We start from the raw sequence: 19,254 nt of genomic DNA on the forward strand, positions 1-19,254 counted from the left end.
CTCTCATCTTGTAGTAGTTTAGTGTGTGTGTATGTGTGTGTGGGGACAAATTTAACTTGACTCCTGGGTCACAAAGAGACCACGTTTGAGTGACGACTGATTGACAAGCCTCATCTGTTGCAAAAAACTATTTTTAATGGGCCGCTGTGGAGGCGCTGTTACAAGGAGCTATTCAGGATGAACTTTTACAGCCACTTACTTAAACTGCCAGTAACTTCATCAGTGTTAACTGCAAACACCAAACCAAAAGACTGAGGATTTTTGCTGTGCTGCTTAAAGCAAATGTTTCTTTTGAACTTAAAATAAATGCATATATACTAAAAAGTATACTCCTCAGAACATAAAACAAAATTTGAACTTTTAAAAAAATACTCCTCTGAACATGATAAGATTAACTGCTGACTTGTTTGTGGTCCAACATTACAATTAGTTCAACACAAATGCTTGTGCGAGGCTTTTGGCAGGACTTTTTAGCTGTTGAGGAGAATGACGGGATGCAGCTGGAAGAGAACACCTCTGGTCTTTCTACCTTCAGACTCAACAATGTTCATCTTCAGAGCAGGATCCACCTGCAGGTTCAATACACAAACACTAAAATGTGCTCACAGAACAGCATGTGGCAGGACGAATGGTCAAATGAAAAGTAACAAATAGTCACTGCAGGAGCATCATCGTGTACCATACCTGGTTCCATTTGTTGGGCTTCTCATAGTACACTGGAGGGACGGCTTCCCTTGGCGGTGACTTGGTGAATAGTCTGCGTTACATAACATGAACACAATTCAATAATTGCATACTCATTGTTCGAACTTTAAACGTATTACTGATTTCTGTGGGTGTGTGTAATTGACCTTATGAGACGGTCCCGGCAGTCCTCCTGCAGGTGGTGGATTTTGTCAGGCCTCAGATGCAAAGTACCAGTGAGGCCTTCACACACCAGACGGTTTATAGCCACTCGCAAAGCATTTATCTGAAAACAGTAATACACGAAAGAGAATACTAAATCATGCAATACCTGCATAAAAGTATTCCTGCTTACTTCATCCCTGCAGTCAGTCACAACACATCTGCCTCTCCGTTACCTCAGTGATGTCTTCAACATCAAATCTGACGTCAAAGGTGAGTTCGATGTCACGTTCAGGTAGGATGCCCTCCTGGTTTTGCCTGTTCCAACCCAGGCCACAGAGGGCGCCAGTGTAACAGGTCCTTTCTTTGTCAGTGCTACACGAAAATGGGGGAAAAAACATGGGTTTCGAATTATACTGCCTTTAAGGAGCAGTGATGAGCCTGTGTGTCTGACTGACCGTAACTCCATGATGGGGGTGAAGAGCATGGTGACGAGTGCAGGCAGTCCGGGGATGTCTGGCATGATGGTGGTGTCTCTCAGGAGAATCTGTGTCCCTGCAACACAACCACACTTTAACCTCTGCAGTAACGGATTCTGACAAATACAAGAAGAACTTCAAGAGGAAAAGTAATTCATGTCCATGAGTTTGTATTTATGAGGAGAAGTTGTATCCACCTGCGGGGCTGACTGACACAGTCCCAGCCACCAGCATCCTCTGATGTTTGTAGTGAGGGTTTTCATTCAGGGCCAAGGAGTTGATGCTTCTCCTGTCAATGCACACCGTCCTGCAGGAAGACACATAAGAAATGGTGGCGGAGGGGTCTGTCATGACCTGCAAGTATAATAAGCATACGTAATGCTTACTTGTAGTGAATGTTGTGGCTCAAGCTGTGGACGTTCATCTTATTCGGACTGTTTGGTCCATACAGGGGAACCTGTGGTGTTAGAAGGAAGGCTGAAGTCAGACACATCACATGACGTATTCATGCATCCATCGGTTATTGTGATTCACACCCTGTCGTCATTGTTCTGCTTATCAGACAGAATGGGTGTGCCTATGAACGAATGCCAACACATGAACTAAGCCACTGAAATGGCTCCATCTCCTGGACAAACAGAGGAACAGACAGACAGTGCAGAGGCGATGCCATCACCTACCCGATCCCAAAATATCAGCATCTCAGACACTTTGTCCTATTTTAAATACCTCCTCGAAACCCATGTTAGTATGAAGGCTTCTCTTAATTTGATTGTAATTATTTGACTTGCTTTTAATCCTCCTTACTGTTTTTCTTTAGATTTGTAAAGCACTTTGTAACATTGTTTTTGAGAATTACTATGCAATCAAAAACCCAGATTTTAGTGCTAATATAAACATGTTCTGCAAGATGCATCTTGCCTTTGTCTTGGAATAGGACTGGTGGCTCTCGGAAAAGTGGGTGAGCAGGTTGTCAATGAGTTGCTTCTCCTCTTTCTTGCGATTGTGCCAGGAGCTGCTGACAACGGTGGGGATATATGTACCCATTTCCATGTCCTTGTAAAGTGACATCAGCACCTCATGGTTTCGCTGCATGAGCACACAGAAATAAAACATCTTGACTGAGAAGGGCACGCAGCATCTTTCTCAATGTGCGCTAGCATGGCTGAGATTAAAGATCAAGTTTCATCTCAACACATCAGGGTCTCTTGCAGTGCTTTATCGTCAAACCTGGGCCCAAAAACCCCCAAACTACTTCAGCGTTCATGTTTTTATTTTCAATGACACCAAAGTAATGTGGCTCACAGCATCCAACCACAACATCTGCTGGGAAACATCAGTACTGCAAGTAGAAAGGGGAACATTTGGAGGGGTCATTGTGTGAGGAGCACAATGTTGCTAAAACACACAAAGTATGTAATTCCCCATATTCTGGCAATCTGTGACTCATGACATGTCAATGTTTAATTATTTCCACGTTGCACACTGCCTACTACATTTTATGTGGGACAACCTGAGCCCCCAGGTGTTGTGTCACCTTGGAGTTGAAGCTCTCTTCAGCCTTCACAGCATGTCCTTCCTCCACCAATATGTCTACCACACTGGTGTTTGTTGTCTCTGTGTTGATGAGCAGCTGCACACGCATGACACCATGCAGGAGGGAGTACAGCGACACAACAAGTGAACGGCCCTTCACCAGGGCGATGAAACAGTCGCGGGCTCGGCTGCTCCACTGGTTCCCCAGGATGATGGACTGGGCTGAAGGACACATTCCAGTGATCTGGAACTCTTGAGCCTGAGACCACAAGCGGAGTGTTTGTGTGTTACTGTTTGTTCACAGTTTAAACAGAGAAACAGACAAGTGTGCATTCATTCTGACTAACTCACAGAACTCTTACCTGGAATGGGTGAGACACGAGGTCAGAAGGGAGCTCTCGGAGGCTGCTGCAGGCGACAACCGCTGTGTTGCCAAAGTCCAAGAAGAACACCTGCAGGACAACAACACACTCTGCTACATGAGGGAACATCAGCAGCTGCTATCACATACTCCCTATGCTCTACTTTACAACTGCTTTTCATTCTACAATTCATGTCTTTGGTAGAGATATTTCTTTTCCTGGCATCTGACTGGATCAGAATGGTTGAAGTGAGATTTTCCTCCAAAATTAAGCAAAATAACTACAGACCTTGGTGCAACCTGCTGCTGTTGTACGTAGTGGAATACATTAATGGAATGAAAGTGTTATTCGTCACTATGTAATCAGTTGTCCCACCATGTCAACATTCAGCATGGCTGAATACAAAAAGGAAATCATTCTTCTTGGTAGCACTACATCTTGACCAGAGAGCTGCAGTGTGTGAACACATATTCACCTCCACTGTGTTGCCGCGCATGTGCAGTATCTTGGCGCGGTAGTACAAGCTTATGTCATTGACCTCAGAGTAAGGAGCCAGACACAGCAGGTTGGGATACAGTGACACAGTTACAGGGTGCAGCACACGTTTGTTTATCTCTGCTGTCAGATGGCGCTGCTTCTCCAAGCTGGCTTCATCTGCCCGGAAACCCCAGAAATGACCCACATCCACCACCTGCAGCAGAGATTAGACATTCAGACATTTAGTCAAAAAACAGATATCTCTTTTGAAATTGAGCTCTGCTAGAACAAGGTAAATGTAATGGACTGACCTCTGTGATGTTGACCAAAAAACAGCGGTTGGGGGGTAGCTTGTCTGGGTCAATGATGCTACTCACCACTCCCACAGGGCAGACAGACTGGCTTTGGAAGTCCACATTCACCCTGCGCAGCAGAAGCACACAGAGAACTGGGCTTAAATATTATGTTCACTTTCACTGTACTCGCACTGAGCGATGTGGAAAACTTATTTCTGCTTTGATGTTGTCTGTCAGAACTCATTATTCTAATGAGTTAACAGAGCTGCTTGGCACCAGTTCATAAGGTATCCTAAATCACAAATTAAGCAGCAAAAATTTAAGTTTATTCAGTTCATGACTGATCACAGCAATTGATGCAATGATTTTCCAAGCACTGCTTATGAGACAAGAGTACTGACAATGCAGATGCTTGCAACATGGGGGCTTGAATCCAGTTCCTTTGGTTTGGGTGGAGCAGCACAAAAATTTTATCAAATAAGAATCGCAACATAAAATCTATTTCAGGATATTAAAAAGCGCAGACAGAAATACCACAGTTAAAGGGAAAGTAATCTGTGAGAATAGTCTGCGAGCTGTATTGTCATTGGATAGCTAAAAATGTGCAATGTCATCCCATCTCTCACCTCCCAGAGGGGGGAGAAGCTGGTGCTGTCTCTGCCTAAAACCTCCCCTCTGAGTCCAAGCGATAGCTGGAGAGAGTAATGCAGAGTGTGAGGATGTCAGATTACATTAAGGCTCAGTGCAGAGGCACTGACCAGTGCAGATTGTGCTGCAGGGGGCTCCATTTACCAAAAAGACGGTCAAGAACGGGACTTTTCTGCCCCCAAAACACAGACACAGTCGAACATTTGTGCTCTCGTTTCACTTTTTGCTCAACGAGCAAGTGTAAGATATATATTTTCCACAGAACTACAGTTGGTTTGCATCATGTGTGAGTAGGAGCCGCACCGTGCGCATTTCATGTGAGTTATGCTTCTGTTCCCAGCACTGACTTCTATTTGTTCAATGGGGTAGGCAGACAGCTGCATGGAGGGCTTATGCTGTGCCAGGAGGAGGGCAAGGGACACCTCGGGCAGCACACCCGGGTCTTGGGATGTCCTGTAGAACTCCACATACGCTCTGAGCAAACATACACACAAAACAAACACACACAGAAACACACACTCCGACAACTATGAGGATGCACATTTCAGTGCTCTTTCAATAAAATGGTTAGTGTAGATACAAATGTCTGATCAGCACCTGGAGCTCTCAAAGGAAATGGCTTTGACCTGTCCACACAGGCGGAACAGAGACTGCAGCTGCTTGTAATACAGGAAACTGTATGGAGGGAGGTTCCTCACCTGAAAACAACACGTGGTCTTAGGTTCTTTTTCATAATCCCTGTTTCCTACATAACAAGTCTAAAAGACTATAGCCATAGTAGTAGCCCAGAATGGGTTTTGATGATCATTACACACCAGAAAAGTGTCAATCAATAAAAAAAAAATGTTATGAGCTCAAGCAGTAATCAATTCTTGTGTCCCAGCACTGTGAGTCATACAATCACTGTTGTTCTGGGGTTGTAGCCACTCAAATCTTTGGAAGCCAGGTCTTCATCTATTTCCCCCTGGGCAAAGTAGTTGGGGTAGTAGGCACCAGCAATGACCACCTAAAACAGAGAGAGGGGCAACGTAAACCAGACATTTTGGTGTGTACGTTGAGACGATGAACATTTATTCACTATGATGACAAAGTGTACAAAGTAAAGCTTCATTTGGACCTGGAATGTCGTGTATGTCACGTACATCCCACAACGAGCAGCACCGACTCTAACCTGAAGGATGAACTTCTGCCTGTGTGTGCTGGTGTAATCCGAGGGTTCGGTGTTCTCGGGCACATGCATGTTGAACTGGGACACGCGATTCTTCAGGTCCTCGTACAGCTCTGCAACCTGGACAGTGAGTTACTGCTGAGGAGGTCTGAGCCACACTATTTTACAGACAGTTCAATTTCAGGTCATTAAGACCGGAAGGTGAAGTGTTAGGTGAAGGCTATAATCATCAACTGGATCAAATCTGTCATGAAGCTTAAAGAGCAAGTTATTGTTTATCGTTCCATTAAAACTTCACAGGAAATTAAGGAAACGTTTCAGGTTGGCTGAACAAATACAGACAGATTACATATTGACAGTGCGACTGAACCAACTTCAGTAAAGCCTCTGAAAAACCAAGACTCTCTGTCACCCAACAGAAGCAAGTTTAATTCCTTGACTACGAACTCCAGGATCAATGTTAATGTTGCCAGCTCTCTGCTTTATGTCCATACCTCCCTGATCCTCTTGATCTGAATGAAGTTCTCCTTGCCCCAGTCCAACTCATCCTAAGAGGAGAAAGCAGCAAAGGCAGAGAAATCTTACACTTCTATGGGGAAAAAAAAAACAGACAAAGTGACCTTTCTCCAACTGAAGAGAAATTGAATAAACCATCTAAAACTATTGCTGTGTTAAACGTTGTGCACACAGTGTTATGTTAATTCATTATCAACATGACAGAGCAATTATGCATACTTCAATGTCAACCTAGATGTAATGTAAGATGAATAACTGCAGGGTGTCGGGATGTGGCTCTGCACAACAGTAGCAGACTATTTGTATAAGTCAGCATAGTTTTCATAGTTTTTTTTTTTTGTTCACCTTTGGGTGTCTCAGCTTTCCTTTCTTTTTGGCTGTGTACCATGCCTAACAGTAAGAGACAATAGGGAAAAGGAAATGATTTTAAAACCAGCCATCAGGCAAACATGTAAATCTATCAAACACCACAACTGGCTGTTGACTTGGCATCAGACACGTTACCTTGAAGGCATTGACAAAAGCTATAGAATCACTTGGTACGCCACGGGCAAAGGCCAACTTGCTCCTGGAATTAAAAAAAATATTATTCATTGCACAAAAACAACAACATACAATAAACAAAACCAGTATCTGTTTCTGGACTAAAGGCAGTCTGATGGAAACATGTTGCAGGTTTGCAGCTGGGGTCTTGTAGGCATCTACATTTGTGCTCTGATTCACTAAAACATACAAACATCTAGTGGGGAAAATCAGATTTAAGAACAGTGCATGTATAGCTGGACATGCTTTCACACAGACTGTGACGTTTTCTATGTCCACAGAGGGCATCGTGTTTGTTTTCCACTGCAGGGCATCTCATCAGTCAAAAAACACTGTGACAGGACTAAAGATGTAAAAGTGAGTCAACAGTCAACAGACAGTCCCAGACTTTATGCAATAACATGACAATGTAATGTCCCAAACATCTTTTGCCACTTTAAAGGGACACAAAAATGATCGACACTGACAGCCTGGCAGTCTGTGAATCAGAGCAGCTGATGGATGTGACTCACCTGTGGCCAGCAAGCTGCTGCATGGATGGTATGGCAAAAAAACTCTTCAGAGAGTGTGCAGCAGCTGACAAGAGAAACTGTTATTGTAGTTTGTGCAAACAGCTCACAAAAACATGTTACATGTACAAAAACACATTTCCAAAGAGTGCAGTCACGAGAGATTTGTTGAACAAGCTGTCTCTGCAACTGTAACTGAGCTCTGTTCCAGTAGCACAACTACAGACAGACCTATGATGAGGCACTCATCCAGGCAGCCGAAGACGTGGCCCAGGACAACCATCTTCCCCAGGTACAGGTCCACAGGCAAATGGGCCAGCACTCGGCCCAAGAACGTTAGCTCGCCATCCTCATTGTGACTGCTGCCATCATTTTTCACAGACAGCACGCCCATCTAAAGATAAAAACATTCAGGGACGAAAGCTTGCTGGGTTTTTGTCTGAGGCTCCTCAGTTCTGACACTAATTGCCTGAGAATATCAGCGAGATTCAGATCCAGTAACATATTTTAAAATGCCCTCCTTAAAGGTAGCATCTTTTATCGATGTCTGTTACTGATGCACTGCCCTTGTCTTGTTGTTATTGTCTCTACTGTAAAGCACTTTGTAATCTAGTTTTGAAAGATGGTATAAAATAAAATGTATGTATCGTGAGTGATAGAAAGAAACCAGAATGAACATACACTTATTCCACTTTCTTTTCCCCACACAAACATATAATGACACAGCATTGCCCTTCATTACCCTCACCGAACAGACTTGGAGATGCTAACACTGGCTGACGCAAGGCTCCTGTCACAGCACTCCTGGTCTAATACTCTGTGACAGAGCTGGGTGGTCAGCTGCCCGCCCAGATACGTCATTACAACCGCACATTTATACATACTCGACTAGACATTAATGGCTCTCTCAGACAAGAATCATCAATCTGCACTTAACTTGCCTCTTTGAGTTGGAGCACTGTTCTCACAATGTCGCCAATGCTGGGGGGTGAGAGGGCTTTGGAGAGGATGGAGCAGGGATCTCCCATGTCCATCAACTTCACCTTCAGCAAGATGGTGGCCAACGGGGCAAGCTGAGAGGAAGGCAAACAGTAAGGAATGGAGTGATTGTTGCATTAGGGTTAAGGCGGTGTTAAAAAAAAAAAAAGAAGAAGAAGACAGGAAGAAAAGAAAAAGTCCTTGTCATCTGCACACTGTCGTACCAGCATCTCGGGGATCATGTACTCTGGGATTTCACGCCTCCAGAACTCTTTGGTGACAAGGCGGTAACAGTAGCCCTTAGACACTCGACCTGCCCTCCCTGACAGAGAGAGAAAGAACGTGTAAAAGGGTAGAAGTGAAAAGATATTTACACTTTAGAGGTCAAGTTATGTGCATTGTACAAGTATTGTACCTTTACGCTGGTTGCAGTTGGTTTTGGATGCCCAGGTGAGATGGAGAGACTGATAATTGGTCTCTTGGTCACAGACCAGGCGACGGGCCAGGCAGAAGTCAATCACTGCAATGACAAAAAAAAGCACCAATACCCATTAAGATTTTAGAAACCTTCATTACAAGAAACGCATTAAGGTAAGAGATAAAAACAAGCTGCAGGAAAAAACCCTCTCACCATATTTGACGTCTGGAACAGTCACAGAACTCTCAGCGATGTTGGTGGAAAGGATGACCTGTTAAAGTGAGCAGATCGTCGGTACAGCAGGTAGTAAGAACACCTGTGAGACAGAATGAGATAAATGGGTTTTACCTTCCGGTAACCAGGGACCGGTGACAGAAACACGCCATTCTGCTCCTCCAGAGTAACGGAGGAGTGGAGAGGATAAACCTGCAGCCTGAACAACAGACGCACATTCATGTTAAATGTTAACATTCATCATAAGTAAAAAGCTGCACAGGTTAACAAGCAGTACGGGTTTCAGAGACACTACTTGATTATTATTACTGATGCACAAAACCAACTTGTCTCAAAAGGAAGCGTGCAAAACAGACAAAGAACACCATAGTTATTGGCTACAGCGAAAGATGCAACAAAGATGAGTTGAAAAGCTCACCTTTTGTGGACCAGCCTGGCCAAGGCCTCCTGCAAGTAGCTTATCTCATGTAAACCAGGGAGAAAAACCAGCACACTGCCCCGCTCTGATGAAGTCACGCCACCTCCTGTGCATGCTTTGCTGCTCAAACACAAAGGCTAATTACTTTATGTGTCTGTGTTAAAGCAGTCAAGTGTGATAAAATACTGAGGACATACCTGGAATCTTTGCCCTCCAGCTCATCAAAGCTCTGGATGAGTCTGATGGCAAGATCGTACATCTCCACTGAAATGTGAGGCTCATTGACATGAGGCATCTCAACCTGATAAACAAACACAAACACAAACACAAACGCACACACTTGACACGTTAACTATCTGGCTTCATTACAGACAAACAGCAGCATCAGCAAACATCTGCCATCTTCTTACCCAGTCTGGAAACAGTTTGTGGAGATCATCCAGATAAAACTCCTCAATGGAGTAAGGGGCCCCCTCCACTTCAAACACGTAAGCCGGGGTCATCTTGCCCTGAATTTGGGTGCCAAAGTATTCAGCAAACTCTCTGCAGTTAATGGTGGCTGACATGAGGATGATCTGAAAAAATAGGGTTGAAAGATCGTATGATGGAGAACTGAGGCAGGAGGAGGACAGAGGAGGGACGTCTATGTGATCCTGCCTTTACCTTGACATAAGGAGAGTTGTAACGAAGAAGACTTCTCAAAACCAGCAGGACAAAGTCCATATCCTCAGTGCGCTCATGAACCTTGGGCAAAGGCAGAGTAGTTAAAGGGTTAAATTTGGATCAAATAGTCATTAAATCACAGATTAGATCATAGAATTGCCTACCCCTGCAGCAGCTTAATGCTGATGAAACCACAGCAAAAACAAAAAACACTGAACATATACAACAAATAACCACAACTAAATAAAGTAACAAACTTTAATTAAACAAGGTGAATATAATGGAACTGCATTTCTACCATTAACTAAAAATTACAAACTAAAACAAACAAAAAAACTGAACACATTTCAAAATATCAGTTAAGAGAGAAAAGCACATTAAAAATGATGTTTATGCACCTCATCTACGAAAATGTGGGAGTACTCTGCGAGGCACTTGGCTTGAACCAGTTTTTGCAGCAGCACTCCTGTGGTCATGTAGATGAGGCGCGTGTGCTCAGTAGCCATCTTCTCCAGTCCAACCTGAGACACAAACATGCAAAGTTGTGTTCATAGATCTGAACAACAACACACATACTTTTATTGCAGCACTAAAAATGACTATCATCTCTTTTCTGTACTCTACGGACTTAAAACTCACTGGTTTAACTGCTCACGGAAATGTCCAATGAGAAGACACCATCTATGTTTTGGTTTTCCTTTCTATGTGTGTTTTTGTACAATTTTAACCCAATGCACACTGAGTGACAGAGGTCATTACAACTCCAAAGTCTTTTGTTATATATTTTCCAATAACAAATCCAACTCCTGTCACTAAGATTATACAATTTGGTTCCTCTGCAGCAGCTTAAGGCCTCAACTTTTTCCACTGTCTTAAAAACAAATGTCTGCAACGCCAACATGGCTGTTTCTGGTTGGTCTTGGAGAAAACACCAGTGACCTGTAATCAAATCCAGTGCTACCCTGTGGGAAATACTCAGGGAAATACTTTTTGGTTCACTGACTTTGAGCACAAAAGAACTTTTCATTCACTGACTGCACGGCTTTTACACACCAAGACAAAAAAAAGGGAACAAGGAACGAGCTTTTTTCTTACAGCAAACAGATATTTCGGATGGGCAAAAGGCAAAAATTCAACAGGATCTCTGATATGAAATAATGTTCGGCTTATGCTGCATAGCTTGAGCATTACATCTCCAACTAACATTAACTGTTTATCACTGCTCCCACTGTCAGTGACATCATCCTTAACTCCAGAGGTCTGTACCGAGCGGAGGAGACAACAGTTATTATTAGACGTGCTGTTTCAGAGCCCTGTACAACACAGCCAGGCATCCTGGCAACAACGCACACACAAGAGATTCTTAACACACGCGTACAAACACTCGTTTAAGCTGTGATAGAGATGCAATGAGTGCCTTTTGGGCACTGTTTTTTTTTTTTTTCCTATTTTTATTTCTAAAAAATCAAGCAATTGGTAGGAGCTATGACTGTAGGTACAGGCTCACAGTTCAGGTAAAGAAGATTGTGTCTAAATGTTGCACTGACCTGATATCCCACCAGACTCCCCAGGGTACACTTTCGCTGTGTGGCAACCCATCGGGCAATGCTGGTGGCCCCAATTTTGCGTGGCTGGGTGACCACAATGTTGCATAAGGCATCTTTCTCATTGTAGTGGTCCAGAATGAACTGTGGCAGCTGGGTGGTCTTGCCACTGCCTGTGGCTCCACGAATGATCACTACACAGTTGTTTTCAATGAGAGAAATCAGCTGGAAGCAAGCACACACACACACACACACACACACACACACACACACACACACACACGCACACGCAGTTAAAACATCTTTTGTGCCATATCACTAAAATAAAACAGAAATAAAAAAATAAGTTATAGAGCAGATGGATGCTCTGAGATGATCTGAAACTGGAAGTCCATACTTTATAATCTGCATTAAGACAGAGCATCTTAAAAGACATATACACGTACTACTCTTTATAAAAGAGTCAAACAAAAAATTTGACACCAGTGAGTTCAAAGTTAGCTCTGGTTCTGCAACATAAAATACACTGAGTTCATCTTGAGCAAAGAGTAAAAGCTTAAGTGCACCAGTGTCCTGAGGACATAATGCTAATTTCAGTAAAACTCCTAACATGCCCAAAGAAGTTGTACTTGAGGAGAATGAAAGTGCACTTTCAGACCGTCAGGCTGTGCGGCTGGCCGTATGTGGCGTACGGATGGTAAAGAGTACCTCCTGTCTGTATTTGGTTATGGGCAAGCTGGGATACTCGTAGCTGGCAAGTTGAGGTGGAGCATTACCTAAGAACACAGAAACAAAGGTTAAACTATAAGGACAGAAAGTACATTCCTGTATATCTAACAATATAAATAATTTGTATTGTATTGTGTGTATTGTAGAGGATAAGGAAAAGCTAGCACACAGTTTAATACTCACTCCCTGCAGGTTCTGGTTTTTGAAACCACCCTCCATCAGATTTCACATTTTTCAGGCTGCCGTCATCAGGAACCTCTGATGGTCTGAAGCAAAATTAAAGCAACTGTAAACAGTTTAGAATGTTTGAGGTTTTATTCACCAATGAACTGCAATAACACCAAAATGCGTATAGACTCACGTAATGTGTTACAGACAAAACCGCCTTTCACTTCATTTTAAAGACGATACAAGAATCTATTTTATTTTCTTTTTTGTTCGTATGTGAAAGACAACAGTCCTTCTTCCAGAATGGCTCACAGCAATGAATAAGTAAAGAATTCAGTGCAGCTACTGCTCAGATCACACCTGCTTGTTTCATCTCAGAAAGCAAAGTCCCGAGGAGCATTTTGGTACGAAATGTGCAATTACTGAATAAAAATTGTGTTGCATGTACTGGTAAGGAGACGTCTGAGTGAAAGAATGAGCTTTAATCATTAATTTGTCAGGTGTTGTCTCCTTAGCTACATATGTTGAGGATCATGTTGGGCACTGCTGCATTTAACGGTATTCCACATGCCACGCATGAGAGAATACGGCAGTTTTCAGAAATTGTGTTTTTATAACCACAAAAAAAAGACAACCTTTGTTTCTAAGTTGAGCAACACTGAGGTTTTCATTAAAAGTATGCTCGAAATGTAAGCTCACAGTGGGTGAACATACCAGCAGCACTGCCCACTTCATTACTTGAAACTTTGCTCCGAGTCCCTGCCTCCTCTCGTCTTTCCCTCCAGTCAGCTCCACCAGGCCCACAGCACTGTAGCCGGGAGAGCATTCCCAGTTGCCTCTCCCTCTCTCTTAGTGAGGGGAGGATTTTATTGCAACAACAGGCACAAACCCTGACAGTACTAAGAGCAGCTCAAATACAACACACCCACGGCTCGTGCGCACACATGCACTCTCGCCCTCTTCCTTTCTCTCCAATGCACACGTTTCGTGCAAGCTACAAAGCAGCTGACCTGACAACAAAGCAGCACACTGCACAGAGGAGAGAGGGGTGAAAGGAGAGGAGAGGTGACAGCTCTTAGTCAGTTAGCAGTGTGTGACTAACTCTCCTGGAAAAAGTCTGCATGACAGGAGCAGTGGGAGGGATGATAAGGACAAGACAATAACTACAACACAAAGAGGACAAACGCTTCCCACAAACAAGACATTGGAGGATTGCTGCCAACACAAAAGTGATGTCCTCCTTTGATGGCATTAAGGGACGTAGTCAACTGCAAATAAAGGAATGATGGTAACGTGGACTGACCCATGGAGACAAGGAGCTGGGGGCCGTACCATGTGAAAAAGCTAATCTCTGCCCAGTTTCTGAATATTCCACAAAAGCGTTGCGGTGCAGTTTTCACTTGTAAGTACAGACCTTTCTTTTGAATTTTCAGCTGGATGTTAGTGTGATAATTCCTTCCTGCACATGCTACAAGACAGTTTTTTAAGTATTGATTATCATTGGAGCACTTTAACAGGAATCACATGAGATACGTGACCTGCTCAGTTTTGCAACCTTACAATGTATGGAGCCACGCATACAGTTTGTGTTCGGTGAGGCTGACCTCTGACCCTGCAGGCTGTGTAATCCATCTGAATCCCAGGTGGAAGGTGTGTTGAATCTATCAGTCTGGAGAAAAAGCCAAATACCTACACCTGGGACATCGTCCTTCAGAGTCTGACTTGGACTGATGGCAATCAGAGCAGCCATCAGGCAGGGACCAGGGGTCAGTTTACGGGGTGACCATCTTTCACTGTCAACCTTCAAGTATTAACCATAACAGAGCTATACTGTTGGTAAAAAATGAGAATCACCATTTCCTCATTCAGAATTGATCTTGTGATTTTCTAACACATTTCTTATCGAGGTCTTGAAGCCGAAAATGCAAACACATTTTCAGTACAAGTGCAAAAAAAAGTAGGCATAGGTGTATTATTTCGGCAGCAGGACTTATTTTGTCTTCATATTTCATTTTCTTTTTTAGATTTTTTTTCTTTTTTTTTTTTGGCTTTATCTGCTTTTGCACAGTTTGTCACTTGGTCTAATCCTGTGATTTGTAGGTGCAATTTAGAGAAAAATTAGCTCTTGGTTTGAAGCAACAGATATTGCTGTGGGGAAGTCCTGGCTTCACAATCCAGAATAACAAATACTTCTTGTGTCTTCAGTTTTCCAGGACTGTCCGCTGTGCTCGCCATGCCCCTGTTCAGATGGATGAAACTGTCCCATGACACAAGAGTGCAGGCTCAGGATGAAGTACCGTCTCGGAAGACCTCAGGGGTCGTACTCAGTCGCATGTTGATCGGAGAGCTCCTGTGGCATGTGGAAGAGCGTGAACGACTGGCGAGGGAGCTGGAGCGGGAGCACAGGCTGGCCCACAGCGCCCTGGGTTTTCACTGGTTTCAGAAGTACCCCAGGTTACGGACCCTCATCCCCACATCAGAGCTACACCAGCTGGAGTTCCTATGTGCCCAGATTCCACCCATCCATGCAGCCACCGTGCTCTCCAGGTGTTTGGCAGTGGTTATGCCATGCTCCGTCCTCACATTAGTATGCTGTCAACAGTGGCTAGCTGCTACTGCATCAACACAAAGCCTGACAGTAGGCAGAGAAGACCCAAAGGGAATGGGAGGCAGGGCGAGCTGCCAAGAAAGCCATTATGTGTTACTGTCAGAGAAGCAGGCAATGTAGAGTGTGAACATGTGAAGGTGAAGGATGCCCTGCAAGGCTGAATGAAGGCAGACTGCCGGGGTTTCCACTCATCATCTCTGTTAGCCATAATGATATATTAAAAAAAAAAAGGAAAAAAAAAAAGGCTGAAGTGTTGGTCTACACGGCTGAGCACTGTGACCTATTTACTTATTTGCCATAAAACTCACTGTTGGGTCACTATTGTGTGCTTACATAACCCCATTACCAAAGAATGCCATTTAGTAAGAAATGTATTATGATGTTTGTACCATTTCCACTAATCTGTGCTTCCAACTACTAGAGTTTAAACAGCTGGAAGACCATATCCATCTTGAATTTTGTGAAAGTTGAATTATGCAGTAGCAGAAAATACCAAGTGAAAATGTGTGATGCTGACATGGTGTCGCTCCTAATCCTTGCTACTTCAACAAGTGTTTAATTAATGCTGTTTTGGTCATACCCTTTCACAGGTTTCGTGAGGTGCTTGCCACAAACAACATAAGGCCCTGGGAGCTGGCGTCTGTCTTCAAGCAGGTGCTGAGGGACTTCCTGAGCCAAAAGGAATATGAAGAAGAGAACAAACTCTCTGTGCAGCCAGCACAGCTCCAACCAATGGAGGCTTGGACCAGCCGCTACAAAATGAAGCAGGGCTTTGTCACACCCACGGTCCCCAACTGTGGAGACAACCCAAGAGAGGAGATCCCAACAATTTCCGGATATGTGGACCGGGCCATGCGGCATTCCAGTTCTTTCACTGGGTCCAGCAGGGACTGGGACCTTCCATATTACTATCCAGTTCCTCACAGGCCTGTAGGGGTGTACAGCACGACACTGTGAGAGGACACACTGTTCAACTTGTCTGTGGCCCTGTGTTTAACATCAGAGAAAAAGTCACCACATCCACGGCATGGAGATGCACAAACCTATTTGTATTAGTTGTAGTTATATCATAGCTTGTGACCAAAAATGTGAAGACGATGTTAGGCTAGGCGGACAATGTATTAGACTGTTCCAGCTAACCCCTACTTCATGGTCCGTCTGTTTTCTGTAGTCCTGATTACAAACCTGTCACACTTTGACTGGGGCCTGCATTTCAAAGGTATATTGTCAGGTAGTGAGAGTGATGTCACAAGGGTACAGGATGTGAAAACATGCATGACTTAAACCAATGGGTCACAGTCGTCGTGGCTTGTGAGTCTTGTTACAGGCTGAAAATGTCTGTTAGATTTTTACTTTAGCAGTTCAAGCAAGGAGTGATCTTCCCCTCTCAGATTGTTTCATCTGGACAGTTTTTACGTAGGTAAAATTACCAAGTATTTAACAATAAAAACTATTTGTGAAATAGACTTTTTGTCTTATCTCCTGACTTGTTAATCATCCTGTTACCCCCAGTTTTGGAACTGATTCGAACCGTTTTGATTCATAGCCAACCGGGAACAGTACGCAACAGTTTACTACCTTCAATAAATTATTATAGTTTAAGAAGATGTAACATTTTACAGTTAAAAGAATTTATCTATAAAAAGCATTTAAACTGACTGTGATGTTTTTAGACTCAATACATATAAATGTGAGTACTTCTTTTACAAAGGGTAGAGAAGGCTTAAAAAACTTTAGATCTGAATGTTGGGGGGAAAAAATGCAGAAAATAACAGTTGAAAACATAACGTGAAAAATCTAAACGATGAAGACATTTTTCCTGTTGGTCTCTGTAAATATATTATGAGAGGGGAGAGGAGGGCTCGTATTGTCAGCCCTTCTAAAACTGTGGCTACAACACTGAAATCCTTTATCCTGTTTTAATTTGGATGACAGTCACCAAAAACTTCCTTTTGCAGTACTGACGCAGTTTCTAGACTGTGGGTATTATTAGCAAAGATCTTAAATCAGAGTTTACAACTGTGTTGATATCTGAATTCAACAGGAAAGTAGTTAAGCAGATGATGTTACTTTTGGAAACCTCATTCACACTTTTACTCAAGTCTAATGATTAGTGTGTCCATACATTGCTAGGCTGAATCAACCTTCTACTATTACAGTGTCACACTAACATGAGCTATTATACAGATTTTCATCTACCACCATAAAGCTAGTGGCAGCCGTCTTAGTACTGCTATCTAGTTTGCGGACAGACCAATGACCATCTGCCCCCAATTCAGACAGACGGGGTTAACTGACTTAGCAAATGTCAGCTAAAAACTCTTCACTTTTCTATGCTGTTCACACTAAAATGGCAAGCCAGTAAAGGTTTGTGGCTACAATAAAGTAACGTTGGTACCTGTAACGTGAATATGCATCTGTCACTACCTAAACAGGTTAGATGTATCCAAAGATGTTAGCTAGCATGACGTTAGCCAACTTCAAGCTACCGTTCGGCTCACCTGGATTCTTTCGATGATGGTTCCTCCAATTTTCTCTCCACCACTTCTGTGATTTTAATGTTAGCAAACGACGTCCCCGACGTGAACCAATCCGAAATTTGTTCAGCGGTAAACACTTTCTTCATGTTGAAGATGTTTACGATAACTGCATCTCTCGGTCCTGTCTGCACACGTATACTCTACAAGTAGCGCTAGCTGAAAAATGAAGCGCGAGGCAAGTGACGAATGTGTTCTACATCGCCCCCTGACGGCTAAACGCTTCACCTACACATATAAGACAAACAAAAGTACCCAAGTCAAGTCATGCAAAAAGGCCTCTATCTGTTTTGTAATATTAATACTGATGTATTATGTAAGCAGTACTTGTGGAGTAAATTTTGACTTCATTTAATTTTGAAGTTTTATCTGAACAATGCGTCATATCTTATAAACCAATCATATTTGTGGGTAAAATCTAGTGGAATACATGTATAAAATAAAATGGGAATACTCAAGTAGGAGTACCTCCAAACTGCACTAAAGTACAGTGTACAAATAAATGTACTTTCCGTCACTGACAAAAAAAAAAAACAAAGAAAATGTGACATGTTTATGTCATAGTATTAGTGAGTCAAAGGCCAGTGGTCCTTAACTGTTAATTTACCATTACTATTACTGTAGACATCCAAAGACATGGATCACATTTCTCAAGTTTCTGTGATGAGATTTTTTATTTTTTCAGTCCCTTTACCGTTCAGGAAAAAAACAGCATAACATATGAACACATGAAGGGAGACATATATACAAATGAGATGGCCAAGCAACTATCAGAGCACCAGACAAACCGTAAGCACCTAAAAAATTCTGAACATGAAAATGTTCAGTTTTCACATTGAGATGTTTATCAGCATTGTTGTAATTTCATTGTAGTCTGACACTGATGTGACAACCCATCAAGAAAAGCTGAAGCTGGTCTAAAGGCAGTAACGTCACAGCTGGTCAGTCCTTGCTGCTGTAGTAGCAGATCAACGTAAAGGTACAGTATGCTTCCAGGCAAAAACTTTGATATACAAGGCCCTCAATGGGCTGGGACAGCTTAACCATTTACCTTCAAGACTGGTTCACAGCAACAGCCCAGAGACAATGGGGGATGCAGCCTTTGCAGATTATGCTCCAAAGCTCTGGAACAGACTACATGTGGATATCAGGGACTCGCTAAATACTTAAAAGAAAGCTAAAAACTTATGTCTTCACTTTGGTCCTGAACTAGCTATGACTTTCCTGATACAGGCCTGAACCTTGTGTGCACTTTGCCTCACACTTATGCACGGCTGTGCTGCTTTTAAAATGTTGTATTTTATGCATTCATTTTACTCTCTATTTAACTTTAATGATATTATTCAGTGGATTTTATTTTCTGCCTTATGTTACTCATTCTCGGTTTTCTGTTTTTGTCTTTATTTTTACTAATATCATCAAGAGGGTTGTGTTCTCTATCATATTTTATGTTAACTGTGGCATTCAATTCCTGTTTTTATGAATCTTTATCTTATTTTTACTATTATTATCATCATCAAGAGAGCATTATTTACTATCTTTCATGCATTATTAATCTTCTATCCCTGTTTTAATGC

At 42.8% G+C, this 19,254-nt stretch overlaps 2 protein-coding genes across 2 annotated transcripts; one reads left to right on the forward strand and one right to left on the reverse strand.

Annotated features, from left to right (window-relative positions):
- Positions 1–335: 335 nt before the first annotated feature.
- tdrd9 (tudor domain containing 9) lies at positions 336–17,896 on the reverse strand. The gene is made up of 35 exons (XM_076748566.1): positions 17,642–17,896; positions 12,548–12,630; positions 12,344–12,411; positions 11,639–11,860; positions 10,490–10,612; positions 10,092–10,172; positions 9,839–10,003; positions 9,626–9,729; positions 9,429–9,548; positions 9,125–9,209; positions 8,990–9,047; positions 8,774–8,878; positions 8,583–8,680; positions 8,322–8,453; positions 7,612–7,774; positions 7,384–7,447; positions 6,833–6,896; positions 6,674–6,718; positions 6,307–6,360; positions 5,816–5,932; positions 5,543–5,650; positions 5,242–5,342; positions 4,948–5,118; positions 4,012–4,123; positions 3,699–3,914; positions 3,224–3,313; positions 2,863–3,120; positions 2,242–2,414; positions 1,712–1,789; positions 1,523–1,632; positions 1,305–1,401; positions 1,083–1,221; positions 852–970; positions 685–757; positions 336–569 (listed from the first exon to the last, which is right to left on the reverse strand). Exons 1-35 carry the CDS (start codon positions 17,764–17,766, stop codon positions 471–473), a joined length of 4,020 nt encoding a protein of 1,339 aa, XP_076604681.1. The 5' UTR covers positions 17,767–17,896; the 3' UTR covers positions 336–470.
- rd3l (RD3 like) lies at positions 13,476–16,606 on the forward strand. The gene is made up of 3 exons (XM_076748569.1): positions 13,476–13,934; positions 14,738–15,079; positions 15,731–16,606. The coding sequence occupies exons 2-3, from the start codon at positions 14,766–14,768 to the stop codon at positions 16,095–16,097; spliced, it is 681 nt and encodes a 226-aa protein (XP_076604684.1). The 5' UTR covers positions 13,476–13,934; positions 14,738–14,765; the 3' UTR covers positions 16,098–16,606.
- Positions 17,897–19,254: the final 1,358 nt, after the last annotated feature.

The sequence above is a fragment of the Chaetodon auriga genome, chromosome 14, assembly GCF_051107435.1.
Source record: "Chaetodon auriga isolate fChaAug3 chromosome 14, fChaAug3.hap1, whole genome shotgun sequence".
Classification (NCBI taxonomy): domain Eukaryota; kingdom Metazoa; phylum Chordata; class Actinopteri; order Chaetodontiformes; family Chaetodontidae; genus Chaetodon; species Chaetodon auriga.

Excerpts from the sequence above, each read along its gene's own strand:
- tdrd9 (XM_076748566.1), bottom strand. The coding sequence starts at position 17,766 with ATGAAGAAAGTGTTTACCGCTGAACAAATTTCGGATTGGTTCACGTCG. Across the intron at positions 12,412-12,547 it reads AAAACCAGAACCTGCAGGGA|GTAATGCTCCACCTCAACTT; the intron begins GTGAGTATTAAA and ends CTGTGTTCTTAG. Across the intron at positions 1,402-1,522 it reads TGTGTCAGTCAGCCCCGCAG|GGACACAGATTCTCCTGAGA; the intron begins GTGGATACAACT and ends GTTGTGTTGCAG.
- rd3l (XM_076748569.1), top strand. The coding sequence starts at position 14,766 with ATGCCCCTGTTCAGATGGATGAAACTGTCCCATGACACAAGAGTGCAG. Across the intron at positions 15,080-15,730 it reads GCAGCCACCGTGCTCTCCAG|GTTTCGTGAGGTGCTTGCCA; the intron begins GTGTTTGGCAGT and ends ACCCTTTCACAG.